We start from the raw sequence: 17,662 nt of genomic DNA on the forward strand, positions 1-17,662 counted from the left end.
CTGTTTAAATATGAATTTCATTAAACTTTTTGTGTTTTTCTAGGATATTACCTTCAATCTTTCAACCCCAACAAATATGTATCCACAACTAGTATGGAAAAAAGGGAAGAATTTCCGCAAGTAAAAATTAAGTATTCACTATTTCTTTCCATTTTTCTATCTTGTTTTTTCTCCCTTGATTTTTTCTAGGCAAAGACAGGGATTTTGGTTGAGGATGAGATCACTATTTACAATGGTATTTGGAATGATAGAGATGAAAGATAAGTTCTATAAAACCGGCAACGTTACATGTTAGTGAATGGTATAAGAAACAGTCGAGGTGAAAGGTAAACTCTATAGAGCTTTAAATTCATTAGGTAAATTCTGAATTTCTAGAAGTCAATAATGGGCTCACCAATGGTGAGATTTCTTTGGACAGTCCAAGGCAAGTTAAAGAGCTTGGCCATAATGAATTTGAAGATCTTATTCACATTGATATTATGAGTTGCACTTGAGAAGAAGAGAGTTGCTTTCATTGCCTTTGCATATGCCCTTGCCTGCAAATTAACACCATTTAAGTTTCTTAATAAACGTTCCGAAATTTAGAATACCATAAACTTCATTCATAAATAGTTACTACATGCTAAACTACACTTGTAATCAAAGGCGAAGGCAAAAATTATTTTAGGTCATAGGTTCAAATGTTAAGTGTGACGTTCCAATATTTTTTTGAATTCCCTTATATGATTGCTTGAGAAGGGAGCCTTGCAGCAACGGTAAAGTTGTCTCTGTTTTGACTTATATGTCGGGGTTTAAGCTGTGAAACAACCACTATTGCTTGCATCAGGGTAAACTGCTTACATCAAGATAGACCGCTCACATCACACCCCTTTGGATCCGATCTTTCCAAGAACCGGTGAATATAACTTAAATCCTATACAAATTGAGAAGTTTTTATTTCTCCTCTTAGTGTTGAATAGTAAAGTGATATAATAATGCTTTGTTATCCTAATCTTTTTTAACTTGTGCTTATCTATCACGCCAACGTGGAAAGGTACGAAAAGAAAATGTTTGACGTTTCTTTTCCTTTCTAAACTTTACTCACTTGTTTTGGTTTGGTCATTCTTTACTTTTCTATGTTGACGTTTAAAGACCAACTTCCTATTCTTAACAGAAAGAGAAAGAGACAGAGAGAGGGACATAAAGAGTAAATGAAGAAATCATTACTTTTTTGATTTCTTACTTGGTATTTGGCAGCTGTATTAGGACATTGACTAATCAAAATTCGCATCGCATAAGGTTCATTAAAGGAAAAAACGTTCTCTTTCAAAAAAAAACTACGGACTCAACTAAAATCCGAGAGCTTTGAATAAAAGGTAAAGAGAATGTTTACCCGGAAAATTGGATAGAGTTGAATTTGTACGTAGTTTTAAGGGTATGTGGTATAACTTGACACAAATCGTAAAGAGAAATAGAAATATCCAATCTTGACTATAAAGAATGAAAGATAAACACAGCAGAAAAGAGGAAAATGAATGAACAAAATAAGATAAAGTAATGGAGCTCAAAAGGTTAATCTTTCAATATGAGAAAATAGGATTCTTGTTACAATGTGAATGTCTCGCTCCTTTACAGAAACAACAATCATCCCTTTTATAGTGGAAGGATCCTACTTTAGATATAATAAAAAATACATAGTGGGGAACCCACGATAAATTAGTTTTTCCCTAATTCCTGTTAGGATTCTCTCCCCTAGTGCGGTTGCAACAGCTCTTGTTTGTGAGCTCGATATTGACTCGAGCTCGGTATTGACTCGAGCTCGATTCCAACTCGGAGTCTGATATCGATTCGAGGTCGACACACGATGTGATCCCAGATGGAGTCTATAACCTATTTTTCTCACTTTCTCGAACGCCTGTGCTTCAACCCATTTAGAAAAATAGTCAGTCTTAAACAAAATGCATTTAGCTTTACCTAGGGCCGATGGTAGAGGGCCGACGATATCCATCCCCCATTTCATGAATGGCCATGGGGATAGGACTGAATGAAGCCGTTCTCCGAGCTGATGGATCATTAGTGCAAATCTTTGGCATTTATCATATTTTCGAACAAACTCCTTAGTGTCCTTTTCCATGCTATCCTAGTAGTATCCTGCTCTAATGATTTTGTGAATTAGTGATTCAGCGCCGGAGTGGTTCCCACAAGTGTCTTCATGTACCTCTCGTAAAATATAATCGGTATCTCTTAGTCCTAAACATACTGCCAATGGTCCATCGAATGTACTTCCGTATAATGTTCCATCTTCAGCCAACAGGAATCAAGCAGCTTTGGTTTGTAGGGCCCTCGATTCTTTAGGGTTCGATGAGAGTTTTCCGTTCTTCAAGTATTCAATATACTTATTCCTCCAATCCCAGGTTAAGCTTGTAGAATTTATCTCGGCATGATCTTCCTCGGTTATGGACCCCGAGAGTTGAACGACAATCCCCGACTCGATCTCATCTTCCTCAACCGATGACCCTAAACTTGCGAGTGCGTCGGCCTCACTGTTTTGTTCTCGAGGCACATGTTGTAAAGTCCATTCCTTGAAATGGTGCAAAGTTACCTGTAATTTATCCAAATACCTTTGCATCCTATCTTCTCGAACTTCGAAGATTTTATTTACTTGGTTCACCACTAGAAAAGAGTCACATTTGGCTTCAATGATTTCTGCTCCAAAGCTTTTAGCTAGCTCGAGACCTGCAATCATGGCCTCGTACTCGGCCTCATTGTTAGTCAACCTAGAAGTTTTGATAGATTGCCTAATAATGCCACCCGTGGGGGGTTTCAAAATGATTTCAAAACGATGCCAAGCCCGGACCCCTTCACACTCGATGCACCATCTGTGAAGAGGGTCCAAACCCCCGATAATGTACCCGATTTTATCAAGAGTTCTTTTTCAACTTCGAGTACGAGGGTTGGCATGAAATCGGTCACGAAGTCCGTTAAAATTTGAGACTTGATGGTTGTACGGGGTTGATATTCGATATCGTACCCACTGAGTTCGACAACCCATTTGGCCAATCGGCCGGATAGTTCGGGCTTGTGAAAAATATTACGAAGTGGGTAGGTGGTTAACACGCATATGGGGTGACATTGAAAGTATGGTCTTAACTTTCTAGAGGCGCTTATCAGTGCAAGTACCAATTTCTCTAAGTGTGGATATCTAGTTTATGCTTCTCCTAAGGTTCGATTTACATAATAAACAGAAAATTGCGTACCTTGCTCTTCTCGAATTAGTACGCCACTCACCGCGATTTCCAATACCGCCAAGTATAAGTAAAGTTTCTCATCTGCCTTCGGTATGTGAAGCAGTGGTGGGCTCGACAAGTATCGCTTCAATTCTTCTAATGCATGTTGGCATTCCGGGGTCCAGGCGAAATCGTTCTTCTTTTTGAGTAGAGAGAAGAATCTATGGCTTCGATCTGATGACCTCGAAATGAATCGGCTATCCATTCGGTTAGCTTTTGCACGATTTTTATATTATCCACGACGGCGATGTCTTCGATGGCCTTGATCTTATCGGGGTTGATCTCGATTCCCCGATTCGATACCATAAAGCCAAGGAACTTGCCCGAACCAACCCTAAAAGCACATTTCTCGGGGTTGAGCTTCATGTTGTATTTCCTTAAAATCTTGAACGTCTCTTGCAAATGAGTCAAATGGTCCTCTGCGCGCAGGGACTTAACTAGCATATCATCAATATAAACTTCCATTGACTTACCTATTTGTTCTTCGAACATTTTATTTACTAGGCGTTGGTAAGTAGCTCCTGCATTTTTTAGCCCAAAGGGCATTACATTATAACAATACGTTCCATACTTGGTGATAAATGAAGTCTTTTCTCGGTCCCCCGGGTTCATTTGAATTTGATTATACCCGGCCGTGGCATTGATCATGCGATCGATGTTAGGCAGTGGAAAAGAATCTTTGGGGCACGCCTTGTTTAAATCCTTATAATCTACACACATTCTAAGTTTGTTCCCTTTTTTAAGGACTACAACTACATTGGCTAACCATTCAGGATATTTTACTTCCCGAATCAACCCTATTTTGAGAAGTTTAGTTACCTCGTCCTTTACAAATGCATGCTTTACCTCGAACTGAGGTCTTCTTTTTTGTTTCACCGGTTTGAACCTAGGGTTCAGGCTCAGCCGGTGCGTTGTTATCGACGGTAGGATCCCTGTCATGTATAAATGGGACCAAGCAAAATAATCTATGTTATCGATAAGAAATTAAATAAGTTTTTTCCTGAGTTCAGGGGTCAATCCCGTCCCCAGGTATACCTTTCTCTCTGGCAGATGCCCAATCAATATAACCTGTTCCAGCTCTTCGACCGACGATTTGGTGGCGTCAGAATCTTCGGGGATGATAAAAGTTCGAGGGGTCAGAAAATCCTCCTCCCCTTCTTCTATTTCTTGCTTCCCCGATTCAGTCGAGGCTGAAGGCTGTGATTGTTATTTAACTTCTCGTTTACCTTTGATGCTTGACCTTTCCGAGGTTGATAGTATTGATATCGGCGTTACCTCATCGACCGCAAATATTTCCTTCGCAGCATGCTGCTCCCCGTACACTGTTTTTACACCATCCGACGTCGAGAATTTTATTACTTGGTGGAGAGTCAAAGGTACCGCCCTCATATTGTGGATCCAAGGCCTTTTGAGTAGGGCATTGTACCTCATGTCGCCCTCTATTACGTGGAACTTGGTATTTTGGATGGTCCCAGCCACGTTTACCGGTAGAATAATCTCCCCTTTAGTTGTTTCACTGGCCATGTTGAAGTCGTTTAAGACCCGAGCTGCGGGCACGACTTTATTTTGCAGACCGAGCTGCTCCACGACCCTCGATCGGATGATATTCGCAGAGCTACCTGGATCCACTAAAACACGCTTAACTTGAACTTTATTTAATAAGATAGAAATTACCAGAGCATCGTTGTAGGTCTGAGAGATGCCTTCAGCTTCTTCGTTATTGAATGATAAAGTGTCTTCGGGCACATAATCTCGGGTTTGTTTTTCTCTAGTGATCCGTATCTTTGTGCGTTTGAGTATGGGTTCCTGTGGAGTGTCGACCCCACCGAAGATCATATGAATGATATGTTGAGGTTCCTCCTGTTCATTTTTTCTGTTGGCGTCTCTCTCTCTGAGATGGTTCTTGGCTCGATCGCTGAGGAACTCTCGAAGGTGGACCTCATTGAATAGACGGGCTATCTCCTCCCTTAATTGTCTGCAATCCTCGATTTTGTGGCCATGCGTGCCATGATATTTGCACATTGAATTTGGGTTTCTTTGTGAAGGATCAGTTTGCATGGGTCTGGGCCACCTAGTATCCTTGATCCTTCCGATTGCCGATACAATACCCGATGCATCGATGCTAAAGTTATATTCCGATAATCGAGGTGCCTCTATAGGATCGGCATATTTGTCAAAACCACTTTTGCTCATAAGTCTCCGAGAATTCTGTCCTTGATCACTCTTTCGATTGTTCCGGGCGAAATTGCGTCCCGAACCATTGTTCCTTTGATTTGTGGCGTATGGTTGATATCGGTCTCTGTTCGACCTTGGCTCTCCATCGATGTCTCTTTGGTTTTTAATAACCGACCTGTTTGGATGTACTGATCCGAAAGGAGCTCCTAATTGGTTGTCTTCGACCCTGATTTTTGACTAATATCGATTGTGCACATTTGCCCAAGTTACAGCTGGATATTCGATCAAATTTTGTTTCAGCCGACGTGATGCTATCGAACTTCGCTCGTTCAACCCTTGGGTGAAAGCTTGAACGGCCCAATCGTCTGTGACCGGTGGCAACTCCTTGCGTTCCATTTGAAATCGGGACACGAATTTCCTCAGCATTTCATTATCCCCTTTTTTACTTTAAAAAGGTCTGATTTCCTTGTTGCGACTTTTATGCCATCGACGTGTGCCTTTACGAAAGAATCTGCTAGCATGGAAAATGAGTCGATGGAATTCGGTGGCAGATTGTGAGACCAAATCACTGCTCCCTTCGAGAGGGTCTCTCCTAATTTTTTCAACAACACAGATTCGATTTCGTCATCTTCTAAATCGTTACCCTTGATGGCATATGTGTAATAGGTGACATGTTCGTTGGGGTCGGTAGTTCCGTTATATTTGGGAATCTCGGGCATACGAAATCTTTTTGGGATTGGTTTTGGGGCTGCACTCGAGGGAAAAGGCTTTTGCACGATTTTTTTGGAATCCAACCCTTTTATCATTAATGGTGCCCCCGGGATCTGATCGACCTTGGAGTTATATGTTTCTACATTTTTATCGTTTGCTTCGATCCGCTTTGTGAGTTCCTCGAGTATCTTAGCAATTTCAGGAGTAGTCCCCGATTCTCGCTCATTTGACCTTACTATGGCTGGCTCCGTTCTGTGGGCAATTTATCGAGGTGGACTAGGCTCCGACCTGCTTACTACCTAGGTTTGGCTCTGTAACTGAGCTATCGCTACCTGTTGGTCTTGCAGCATTTCAAAAATCATACGCAAGCTGACTCTGTTTTCCTCAACGTTATGGGTGTCTCGAGCTGCAGATCAAGTACCGCCATGAATGCTATTTTTAGGTTCAGAACGTTGGTTTGCCTCAAGGGCCACATGCGAATTAAAATCTAGTGGTACTTCAACACGAGCTTCAGGTACTCCGAATCGAGCTTTCACGGCATCGATAAGCGGCCTTCCGGCCCTTAGCGTCAAGTTGTTGGTTTCATCTTGAAGGCCGATTCGTTTTCGTAAGGTAAAGCCATTAATCGAAGGTTTGCCATTGCTAATCCGAAGTCAAAGACACTTTCAAAAGACAAGCGTAAAATGGTGTGTGTTGTAGATTTGTATCAAATAACCACTGTTATCCTTAGCCTCACGGTGGGCGCCAAACTGTTTACCCAAAAAATCGGATAGAGTTGAATTTGTACGTAGTTCTAAGGGTATGTGGTATAACCTGACACAAATCGTAAAGAGAAGTAGAAATATCCAATCTTGACTATAAAGAATGAAAGATAAACACAGTAGAAAAGAGAAAAATGAATGAATAAAATAAGATGAAGTAATGGAGCTCAAAAGGTTAAACTTTCAATATGAGAAAATATGATTCTTGTTACAATGTGAATGTCTCGCTCCTTTACAGAAACAATAATCATCCCTTTTATAATGGAGGGATCCTACTTTAGATATAATAAAAAATACATAGTGGGGAACCCATGATGAATTAGTTTTTTCCTAATTCCTGTGAGGATTCTCTCCCCTAGTGCGATTGTAACGGCTCTTGTCTGTGAGCTCGGTATTGACTCGAGCTCGATTCTGACTCGGAGTCTAATATCGATTCGGGGTCGGTGCCGGTTGGCCTATGAATCTTAAGCTCGATAATTTCGCTTCGCCTCGTAGCTCGATTTGGATTCGAGCTCGATAATGATATCGAGCTTGACATTGATCGGTCCTAGAACTCGAAACTTGATGACCTGACTTCGGACCTCAATCTGATATTACGAAGACGCTCTTCGATCAAAGTATTACCATCTCGACCAGTTCGTACGACGAACTAATCGGTTTTGCCCGTATACAGAAATCCTATACATCATATCATAATTTTGTAATAATTTTTTTTATTTGGTATAGTAAAGAAAAGAACATTAAATGAACTTGTTCTTTGATAGTTTCACACGTCAAAGAACTTTTTCTTTCTCCCTTTTAACTTTTTTTCTTGGTCTTGATTGATCACAAGATCAGTATGACTCTGTCACCCCCAAAATAATGCATGATTTTCTGGTAATAAAGTTTAAAGTGGCAAAAGAGTTGCCCATTTAAAACTAGTTTCTTAATTTAGAGCACACAATTTTTCCAACTCACAATAAAAATAGTAAGATGAGAAAGAAACGTTTTTATCGCGACGAACCAGTGAATATACGACACATGTCTTTATATATATTTTTATCACTAAATTATAGTTATTGATGATTTAACCATAATAAATTAATAAGTATAATTTGATGTAAGCATTACGAATAAATTTTTACAGATAGCTACCAACCTGCACCTTTTATCTCACTTGGGTAAAAAAAGAAGTCCAATATATTAGCCATTTTAAAGAACCAAGAATCATTAATTTTTCTTTTCAATTCCACTCTTACAACTCATTTATGGATCATTTGATTTGAGAATAAGTTATATTGAAATTATAAAGTAAAATTCTAATATAAGATTAGAATTATTACAAGTGAATATTACATAATGTCATTGAGTGATGATCTTAACGAGTGCGTCAAAACCTTAAAATGACATAAAAAGGGCTGAAGTTCAGTATATTAGTCATTTTAAAGAACAAAAAAGCATAAACTTTTTTTGTATGAACTCTCAAAAGTTCCTGCAACAATCGTGTCAGATCCTCCAAAAATAATACGCACTCCATGATATTTTTAAAGAGTTCGAACAACATGTAATCAGCCACAAAAAGTAAAAAGTAAAATGAGGAATAACTTTACTAAGTGCAACATTAATGAAAGTGGTACCTGAGTGACAACAGACCATTGAGTATCTAGTGGAAGCTGGACAAAATCATCAAACTTGGTCCCAATTAGTATTGGAATAGCAGTCTGCAATTGACCAACACAAACAAAAAGAAAGGATTAGATATTTAACAAATTAAACCTCAACCACTTAAAACTTTGGAAGAGGAGCATGAGAGCAACGATAAAGTTATCTCTGTGTGACCTATAGGTCACGGATTCGAGCCGTCGAAACAGCCACTAATACTTGCATTAAGGTAGGCTGTCTACATCGCACCCTTGGGGTGCGGCCTTTCCACGAACCCTGCGTAAACACTAGATGCTTTATGCACCAAATTATCCTTTTTTTATTTAAAAATTTCAAGTCTACTCCACTTTGGACTTTTCACGTGCCTTTCCACGAACTCTGCGTAAACGCTGGATGCTTTATGTACCAGATTATCCTTTTTTTATTTAAAAATTTCAAGTCTACTCCACTTTGGACTTTTCACGTCTCTTAAAAAATAATAAATGAATACATAATTTACCATGATACCCATATTAATTGATGCATATTTTTATTGAATTTGAAAAAATGATTACATGAAAAAAAAAAATATATTTTCTTAATATGCTAAAAGTGACAAGTAAAATAAAAATCTATATTTAGAATACTGGACATTAAAATTGAACTGAGTGAGTACATATCAATTGATAATTAAAGAAGAGGCTTTTAAGTAGTTCTGTAATTATTGCCATTAAATTTTCTACTTTTTCCTCTAAAAGAATGAAAGTAGTTACAACTACTGCCCTTATTCTGGCCATTCTAGCATTTTTTTTAATCTGTCATTGAAGTCTCAACTACTGTATTTATTTTCTTGTTACTAATTTCATTGTTTGGTGAAAGAAACTGCTACTGCCTTGTGAGTTGTGGATATCCTCCCATTTTTTCCACTTCTTTTTTTATGACTGGGGACGTTCAGACCAATTTACGCGTATCTCGACTATTTTACTCGTTTGCCTATTATCACCCTCCATTATTTATTGACAATGGTGTCCGGCTATTTTGCATAGAGCTCGACTATTCCATCGGATACCTGTTACCTTCCACCGGCATAATTATCATGTCCTAATTTTTCTAGTTTTTTTACGACGGTGGTGTCCGAACTTAATTTGTGCGCATCTCAACTATTTTACTCGGGTACCTACTATCTTTCACTAATACAGTTACTAGATTCCATTTTCCTAATTTCTTTTCTTATGATAGTAGTGTCCGGCCAGCTTGTGCACACCTCGACTATTTCACCGGATACCCGCTACGTAGTACAATTATCGGGTCCCAATTTTCCTAATTTTTTTAATTCCTGACCAGCTTACGCACACGTGTATTTCATTAGGTATCATATACCTCCTACCAAACAATAGTACCATGTCCCATTTTTTCTAGCTTTATTCATCACACTAAGAAAAGAGAATAAATTCATGACCGCAAAGTCTTTCTCCTATTAAAGAAAACAACAGTAATTAATGTGAAATAGAAGTAAAGTGTCGCACCTTATTCCACTTTCTTGCTTCACTGTACCAATCTATTACACTGCAATTACAAAAGGAGGAAAAAAGGTTTTAAAAATATTTAAATAAGGAGAAAAAAAAGTGAAAACCGCGTTATTCCTAATTCCCATGCTTTTAAAAAGATTATGGGAAATAATTGAGAAATTAAGATCAAAAGCATACTTGTTTAAAGTACTTCTACTAGTGAGATCAAACATGTAGAGAATTGCAACTGAATCTTTACAAGCAATTGGAATTTGAACATATGAACTATGGTCACCTGTATTCAAAAAAAATAAAAATTAATCAGATAAATCAATTAGGAATAATATATTACCAACTCACACTTGGCCTAATGGAAAATAAAAATGAAAAATGAATTAAAAAGAAATTAATGGACATATACCTCCTACATCCCATATTCTAAAAGCAATTCTTGCACCTCGTACAATTAATATTTTATCCATTAAATTCAATCCCTTCATCTGCAAACACCTCTTTTCTTGTTCATCTCCCACATACTTTATCTAAAATAGTTTTTTCCAAAAAAAAAAAAAAAAAATTGAAGAAGAAAAAAAGAAAATCATTAGTTTCCATATATATCAAGAATCAAACAAGTTATAAAAGAACCTGTATAGTAGAATGTACGAGATCCATTTATTCTTAACCAGCGGTTTCAGGTTCGAGCCCCTTTAAATAGCCCGACGCAAATTAGATTAGTCAGAAAAAAGGGATCGCAGCGACCAAGTCAGCACGACTGTTTACGAAAAATACGTATCTCTATTAAAGTCGTAAGATCATATATGTAGGGGCGAAGCTAGCCTTGAGATTGCAGTCGGCCACAACTAGTAGCCTTGGTTCACACCCTCTATTTGTCTCAAAGACATGTATTGGTTCTAACGGTTACCAATAACTTAAATTGATTGGAATTCTGAACTCATAACCTTGAATACCGAACGATTAAATAAAACAAGTTATAGAAGAAGAGATTAATTAAATTAATCATAAAACTTACCACAAAACTTGTTTTCCCAATCTGGCAATCACCCAAAATACTAATCTTCAATGCAACTAAATCTGAATCACTGTCATATCCACTAATTAATGTTTCATCTGATGATTCCACAGCTAATAATTCCTCAGAAACTTTTGTAGACAATCTCCTGTACCTTACTGAGTTTCCAGTTGAACAAACCATAATTCTTTCCCAAATGAACCTAAAAAACTCTTTAAATATTGAAACTTTTTCTACTATTTTCCACCTTATGCTGTTAACTTGAATAACTTTCCGGCAAAGCTGACGATGATGCATCCTTAACCAGACGTCTCGAGTCGAACTCGAAAACAAGAAATTCTTGATAAGGGACGCTTCTCTTAGATGAATGGGACAGGAGTAGGGGACGGTCCTACGCGCAGCGCAGGCAACAGCAATACCGGTTCTATGAAGTCAGAATCGAATCTTTCTGTTGGCGTTTCCAATTCATGATCATGACTAATAACACGAATTCGAATTAGTCGGGTCAGTCATTTTTTTTTAATGAATTTTTCATGAATATTTTGAGGAAGAAGAGGAAGTGTATATGAGAGATTTGGTTTTTCAAGATTCTCGTGCTTATTTTTGGCCTTCTTTTGGGATTTTTAATTTGTTGTCTTTTGAAAAACTAAAGTATGGGAAGGTGTGTTCGTTGTTTTTAGATTCGTGTGTTGGACAGTTGACCGGTGGTATGTATAATTATTAAAATGACGAAACAATCCTACTTGCTGGCTTTTTAGTTTCAATGTTACTTGGGTATTTTGGTCTATTTCATATAATTCTCACTAAATTTTTAATTGTTAGATTTCAGAAAAATTGTGCAAAAAGTGATTTAACGCGATACACCAAAAAAGCCCCCGTTAAATCCTCGAACTCGAAACACAAAAAACTACAATGGACACCAGAAATAGATAAAAATGTAAAAAACAATTGCACCTTAAAAAGTTGCACCAAACTCTATAGATAAACAAAAATAAATAACAAAAACTGAACCTCAAAATGTGATTTTATATTAAATTTTCTTTTATAGTTTTTGTTAATTCTAATAATCAAATTTTGTTAAATATTTAACTAAGACTTATAAAGTCCCACTTTTAATAAATTTAGAGGACTAAAACAACTCAAAAATTTATTTAAAGGACCATTTTGAATGTACCTCCAAAAGACATTTTCTTCAACTAAGAGCACTATGGTAAATCCAATGAGTAATTGGATAAGATGCACAATAGATCTCTGAATTAGGGACTAGAGACAGAGAAGCAAAATGTAAAAAGAGATTAAAAAAAAAAGTATGGGAGTATATAAAACTCTTAGCAAAATGTGTTTATTTTTTTGTCCAATAAAAATAAATTGCACATTGAACGGAATAGTAATTTAATTATTTTTTCTAATATTTAAGACTTTGATATAAAGTAAAAAGCTTGATCACTAACACGTGTAAACAAAGAAAAATATTCCCATGCATAAAGTATTTGGATATTTTATTTAGAAAAAGGAATTTAGGTAGAAGACGTGATCATGAAGAAAATGCCACAAGTATGATTGTGAATGAATACAACTGAATTGTGTAATAATTAATTTAACAATCATGATTTTTGTTGGCCTTCATAGGTCCCGTAGGAGGATATTTTTCTTTTTTATACTCCAATATTTTAATGATTTTAAAACTTGGTAAACAGTCTGAATGAATCAAAACTATTTAGAATAAATAAGTAGACCTAAATGAAAAAAAATACAAAGTTGTGGGCTTTTCGTGGCGCATATTAGAAATGAGGAGACCATACTCTAAATTGGATAGCGCATACTTAGGGGTATATATGGATTAGGTTGGTTCGGATTTTATCAAAAGCGAACCAAACCAACTATATCGGTTTGGATTGGATTGGTTTGGTTTCGTCGGTTTTTTCGGGTTTTCCGAATTTTTTTGTTACATTAATATTATTTCAATCTTACTTTGTGTTATAGATAAAGTTTTGATAAGTGAATATATGTTTAGTGAGAATTGAAAGACATATGATCTATTAAAATATTCTTATGGGGAGACTTTTTTTAGTAACACGTGATAGTTATTTTCTTAGTCGTCTAACAATTTCGTTGATGTACGCCTTCAAAGTTTACCTAATTTAAGAATTAAACATAAAAATCAATATGATACCTAAATAGTGATATGTTCTATTTAATTTTAAGTTATCGAAATACCATTCTCGAAAAAGATATAAGAAATCTTGATACATGAATATAGAAAAACAAATAGATGATACAATCCATTATTTAAAGTAAATAAAAATGAGGCACTTCATAATTCTATTAAATATTATATCCCATGAAAACATCCCAAATATTTCTGAATATTTTTTCGAAAAAAAATCTATATAAAGACTTAAAAGTATATATAAAAATTATATATTTTATATGTTGGTTTGGTTCGGATTTTTTACTCAAATACCAAACCAAATCAAACCAAACATAATCGAATTTTTTAATCGGTTTGGTTTGACTTTTCGGTTTGGTGTGATTTTCCGGTTCGGTTTGAACACCCAAAGTGCAGTGGCCTCTTGCTGCATTCATGGTAATTATCCACAGAATTAAGTCATTTTAAAGGCAAATACATGTAACACTAAATAATGAACATTAACTTAACCCCAACCCAATAAATAGCAATATGCTATAACCCTGTTAGATTACAATTGTAGAGTAAAAGTTCTTTAAATTTAAAAATTTTCCTGGTTAGCTCCTGTTTGAGTTTCCATACTTTTAACTTGTTTGCAGAATCAATAAATAACCCCCAAAGAACAAGAAAAATCCAAGAATCAGCATAGGAGATGCTCAATTTTCCAGTACAGTGTAAATGTGGTACTTCTGCATTAGTCTTTTAACATTCATTAACTTGATACTATGCATGAAGATAAATCATAAATGAAGTGTGCTTACAATCACGTTTGAGTTGAACTTAAATGAAGTAGTGTGAGGAATCATAAAGCCGACCCCAGCTTGTTGAGGACTGAGGCGTAGTTGTTATCGTTATTGCTTTTGATCACGTTATTGTTCCTTCAATTATGAACAAAAACCATGGCAACAACAAGCCAGTGTAATCCCACAAGTGGGGTATGAGGAGGGTAATGTGTAGTGTGTACCAAGACCTTACCCCTACCTTAATAAGGTAGAAAGTTATTTCCGGTAGACCCTCGGCTCATGGAAATATGAAAAAGAAGTAGTAGCACTAAGCAACCATGGCATTAGCGACAATTCATGAAACGTAGAAAACAAGAAATCTTTCCCGTAACTTCTCATACCAGACCAACCCACTAAAATGCAAATAGGGATAAAAAATGTGGTCAATATCACGAAGAATAAAGAGATACCGTCTATACCCAAATAAAACTTGATGTTTTCGTAAGGAAGCCATCAAAGGCTTTCCACAAATTAAGATTTGGCCGTAGAAGGATCGAATTGTATCAGAAGAACAGGGGAACTAATACTTCACCATCAAATTAAGAAAACATAAGTACTTGGACGAACGCTTTGGCTAAGTATAGCTCTGATGCATGCATTAATGCTCATAACTGATAAATAGCAGAGCTTACATAAGGAATGAGAGATGGTAAAAGGGTGTTAATCTAAATTATGGCGAAAACAAGAACAAAAATAATGCTAACAGCAAAACTTGATACTTCTCAACACGCTCTCCATTCACGCCTTCTGGACCTTAAAGTTAAGGATAAAGTCTTTGATTTCATCGCTAGAAGCCCTATCAAGGGCAGTACGTCCGTCTCCATCCTTGACTGTGTAATCTGCTCCGGCTCTCAGTAGCTCTTCGATTTTTGGTAAGTCGCCTTCAGTGGCAGCCATGAGCAGTAAAATATCGACCGGGTGTATGTTTTGGCTCAAAAGAGCCTCCATCTTATCATAAGTACCCTCAACTGCAAGCATGCCCATATAGTTGAAGTACTACACGAATAGTAAGTAATTCAGTGAGTTAATCCATGATAAATAGCTCACCTTTATTGAACTAACGCTCCTCACAAAATTATACTATAACTTTGGCATCCGGTGGCGGAGCCATAATTTCACTAATTGGGGTCAAAATGTAAATAAGTAAACAAATGAAGAAGCCAACGGGTGTCAATATATAGTGTATATACATTTTTAAAAAATCACCTAGCTACACAATGTAATTTTCAAACGGTGTCCTTTAGAAGGGGAGCCTTGACGTAACCGGTAAAGTTGATACCATGTGACCAGAAGGTCATGGGTTAGAGCCGTGGAAACAACTTCTTGCAGAAATGTAGGGTAAGGCTGCGTACAATAGACCCTTGTGGTCCTGGTCTTCCCCGGACCTCGCGCATGGCGGGAGATTAGTGCACGGGGATGCCTTTTTTTTTTTTGTCCTTGAGTACATGTGGCTCCGCCGCTGTTGGCATCATATATACATGAATACTACTTTCAGAGAAATAACTCCAACCAAAGAAATTTCTCATTACTATGTCATATGATTAAAGTAGTTTGCCACCATAAATTTTCACAAGAAAATATGGTATTGTTGTATACCATTTTGAAATGAATCTCCACAGTTTCGTTTAGTTAGCATAAAGGAGGATAGACAGAACTATCTGTCATATCTAAACAGTCTAGCGCGAATCAGTGAATCTCTTCAAACCAAACTATAAACTAAACACATTGACCAAAGGGTTGAAGGACTCGACTACTCAAGTTGCCAGGCAACGGACAGGCACTCAATACTAAAATCTTACATTATGTTGATCATCATTTCTTTTTACTTTAATTCAGTTTAACTCATTCGATTCAGTATCAAACTAATACACAGTTATTTGGATCATTGAAAAGAAGGAAAAAGTTGTCACTTATCTGTTATATCTTATAACAGTCTCACATGAATAAGCAAATCTCTGCAAAACCAAACTATGACTATACATACTGATCAAAGAGTTCAAGGACTCATCTACTGAAGGTGGCAGACACTTAAAATTAAAATGTTACACTATTTCGACCAGTGTTTCTTTTTACTATAATCTATGTTTAACTCAATAGATTCAGTAATATATCGATAGGCATACTATTTTGAATGATTTTATAAGCAGAAGAAGCTATCAAACAATACTTTTTTCAATTTGGGTTTTTGTTAAATGATTATCTTTAGAAATAGTTATTATAGATTTGCTACTCATAGAGCTCATGACCTTGCTCAAATGGAGCTCCCTTCTTCATCATTTCTTTTAGATGGTTGCTTATCCATTCTGATGGCTATAAAATGTGTCAAAAGGAAGAAGGAAACAGTCTAAAAAACCCTTTCAGTACAATTCTTGTAGCATATTCACTTTTCTATTCCTCTGCAGCCCTTAAACATATTCGAAGTGTGTGACCATCTCATATAAAAACTTAAATTGTTAGAATTTTTTTTTTCATGAGCCAACCACGTGGACATTCTTTCTGATAATGAGTGGTGGTGCGATTCAAACCCAACACCTAAGTGTGCTTTGCCACCGTATTAAAATATATGACCATCTCATCTGAAAACTTAAAGTTTACTCTTATATTTACTTAATTATATCTCTAACAAAACATATAGGAATCTAGGCTATTGTCGGGGGTTCCAATTGCACTTACTACGTTCGATACAGACCATAAATCGATAAAAGAAAACTCTAAAGTTATACAACAATCCACCACGGTCTAAACTCTAATGTCTGAATACACTAACTCTAATTCTTGAATTTCACTATACAACAACAACAATACACCGAGTGTATTCCCACAAGTGGAAAAGAAAAAAGTTGAAAAGATTAGAAGATACTGTGGCCTGTGGGAATTGAACTAGCAACCTAACAAAGATTTTGAACCCTCTTGACCATTGAGTTACGTTTTTTGGTTGTGTCAAGGGGATTCAAAATATAATATACAGAGATATAAACTAAATTTTACCTTATATATACAGTGTAATTTTTCGGCGAAGGGGGTTCGGGTGAACACCATTCCACCACTAATGTGCAGGTAAAGATACTGTTTATGGTAGACCCTTGACTCAAGGCAAGCATAATTCTTGAATTTCACTATACAAAAACAACAAAAACAATAATATACCGAGTGTATTCCCATAGATGAGGACTAGAGAGGGCAGTGTATATGCAGAACTTACCCCCTACCTTGTTAGAGAGGTTTTTTCCGATAGACGTCGGCTCAAGTCAAGCATAATTCTTGAATTTCACTATGAGAATGAAAAAAGAAACTCACCTGTTCAACGTCGTCGCGGTCAAAATCATCACGAGATTGACTACCATAAACACCAGCAGTTTCAGCATTTTGGCGAAAGTTAAACCAGCAAGTAGTTCTTGAACCACAACTTGGTCCAAGTCCATTTGGTCTGCTACACCATCCTATTCTTTTCAGTTTTGAAGCACTCACAACAAAGCAAGAATTCAATCTAATTGGTAGACATGAAGTAGAAGAAGATGAAAAATTGGGAGTTGAGGAGGAGAATTTTAGTTGGAGAGTACAAGGAATTGAGGCCATTGTCAGAGGAGAGTTTCTGAAAAAAGGTAGCTCAAATCAACTACC

The 17,662-nt window shown here is 36.7% G+C and overlaps 2 protein-coding genes across 2 annotated transcripts; both read right to left on the bottom strand.

The window, feature by feature from the left end:
• Nucleotides 1-250: 250 nt before the first annotated feature.
• On the bottom strand, nucleotides 251-11,727 carry LOC104101484 (septum-promoting GTP-binding protein 1-like). The gene is made up of 6 exons (XM_009608941.3): nucleotides 11,072-11,727; nucleotides 10,463-10,583; nucleotides 10,240-10,336; nucleotides 10,060-10,099; nucleotides 8,530-8,613; nucleotides 251-536 (listed from the first exon to the last, which is right to left on the bottom strand). Exons 1-6 carry the CDS (start codon nucleotides 11,366-11,368, stop codon nucleotides 372-374), a joined length of 804 nt encoding a protein of 267 aa, XP_009607236.1. The 5' UTR covers nucleotides 11,369-11,727; the 3' UTR covers nucleotides 251-371.
• Nucleotides 11,728-14,539: 2,812 nt separating this feature from the next.
• On the bottom strand, nucleotides 14,540-17,662 carry LOC104101478 (protein LHCP TRANSLOCATION DEFECT). The gene is made up of 2 exons (XM_009608930.4): nucleotides 17,339-17,662; nucleotides 14,540-15,037 (listed from the first exon to the last, which is right to left on the bottom strand). Exons 1-2 carry the CDS (start codon nucleotides 17,615-17,617, stop codon nucleotides 14,780-14,782), a joined length of 537 nt encoding a protein of 178 aa, XP_009607225.1. The 5' UTR covers nucleotides 17,618-17,662; the 3' UTR covers nucleotides 14,540-14,779.

The sequence above is a fragment of the Nicotiana tomentosiformis genome, chromosome 8, assembly GCF_000390325.3.
Source record: "Nicotiana tomentosiformis chromosome 8, ASM39032v3, whole genome shotgun sequence".
Classification (NCBI taxonomy): domain Eukaryota; kingdom Viridiplantae; phylum Streptophyta; class Magnoliopsida; order Solanales; family Solanaceae; genus Nicotiana; species Nicotiana tomentosiformis.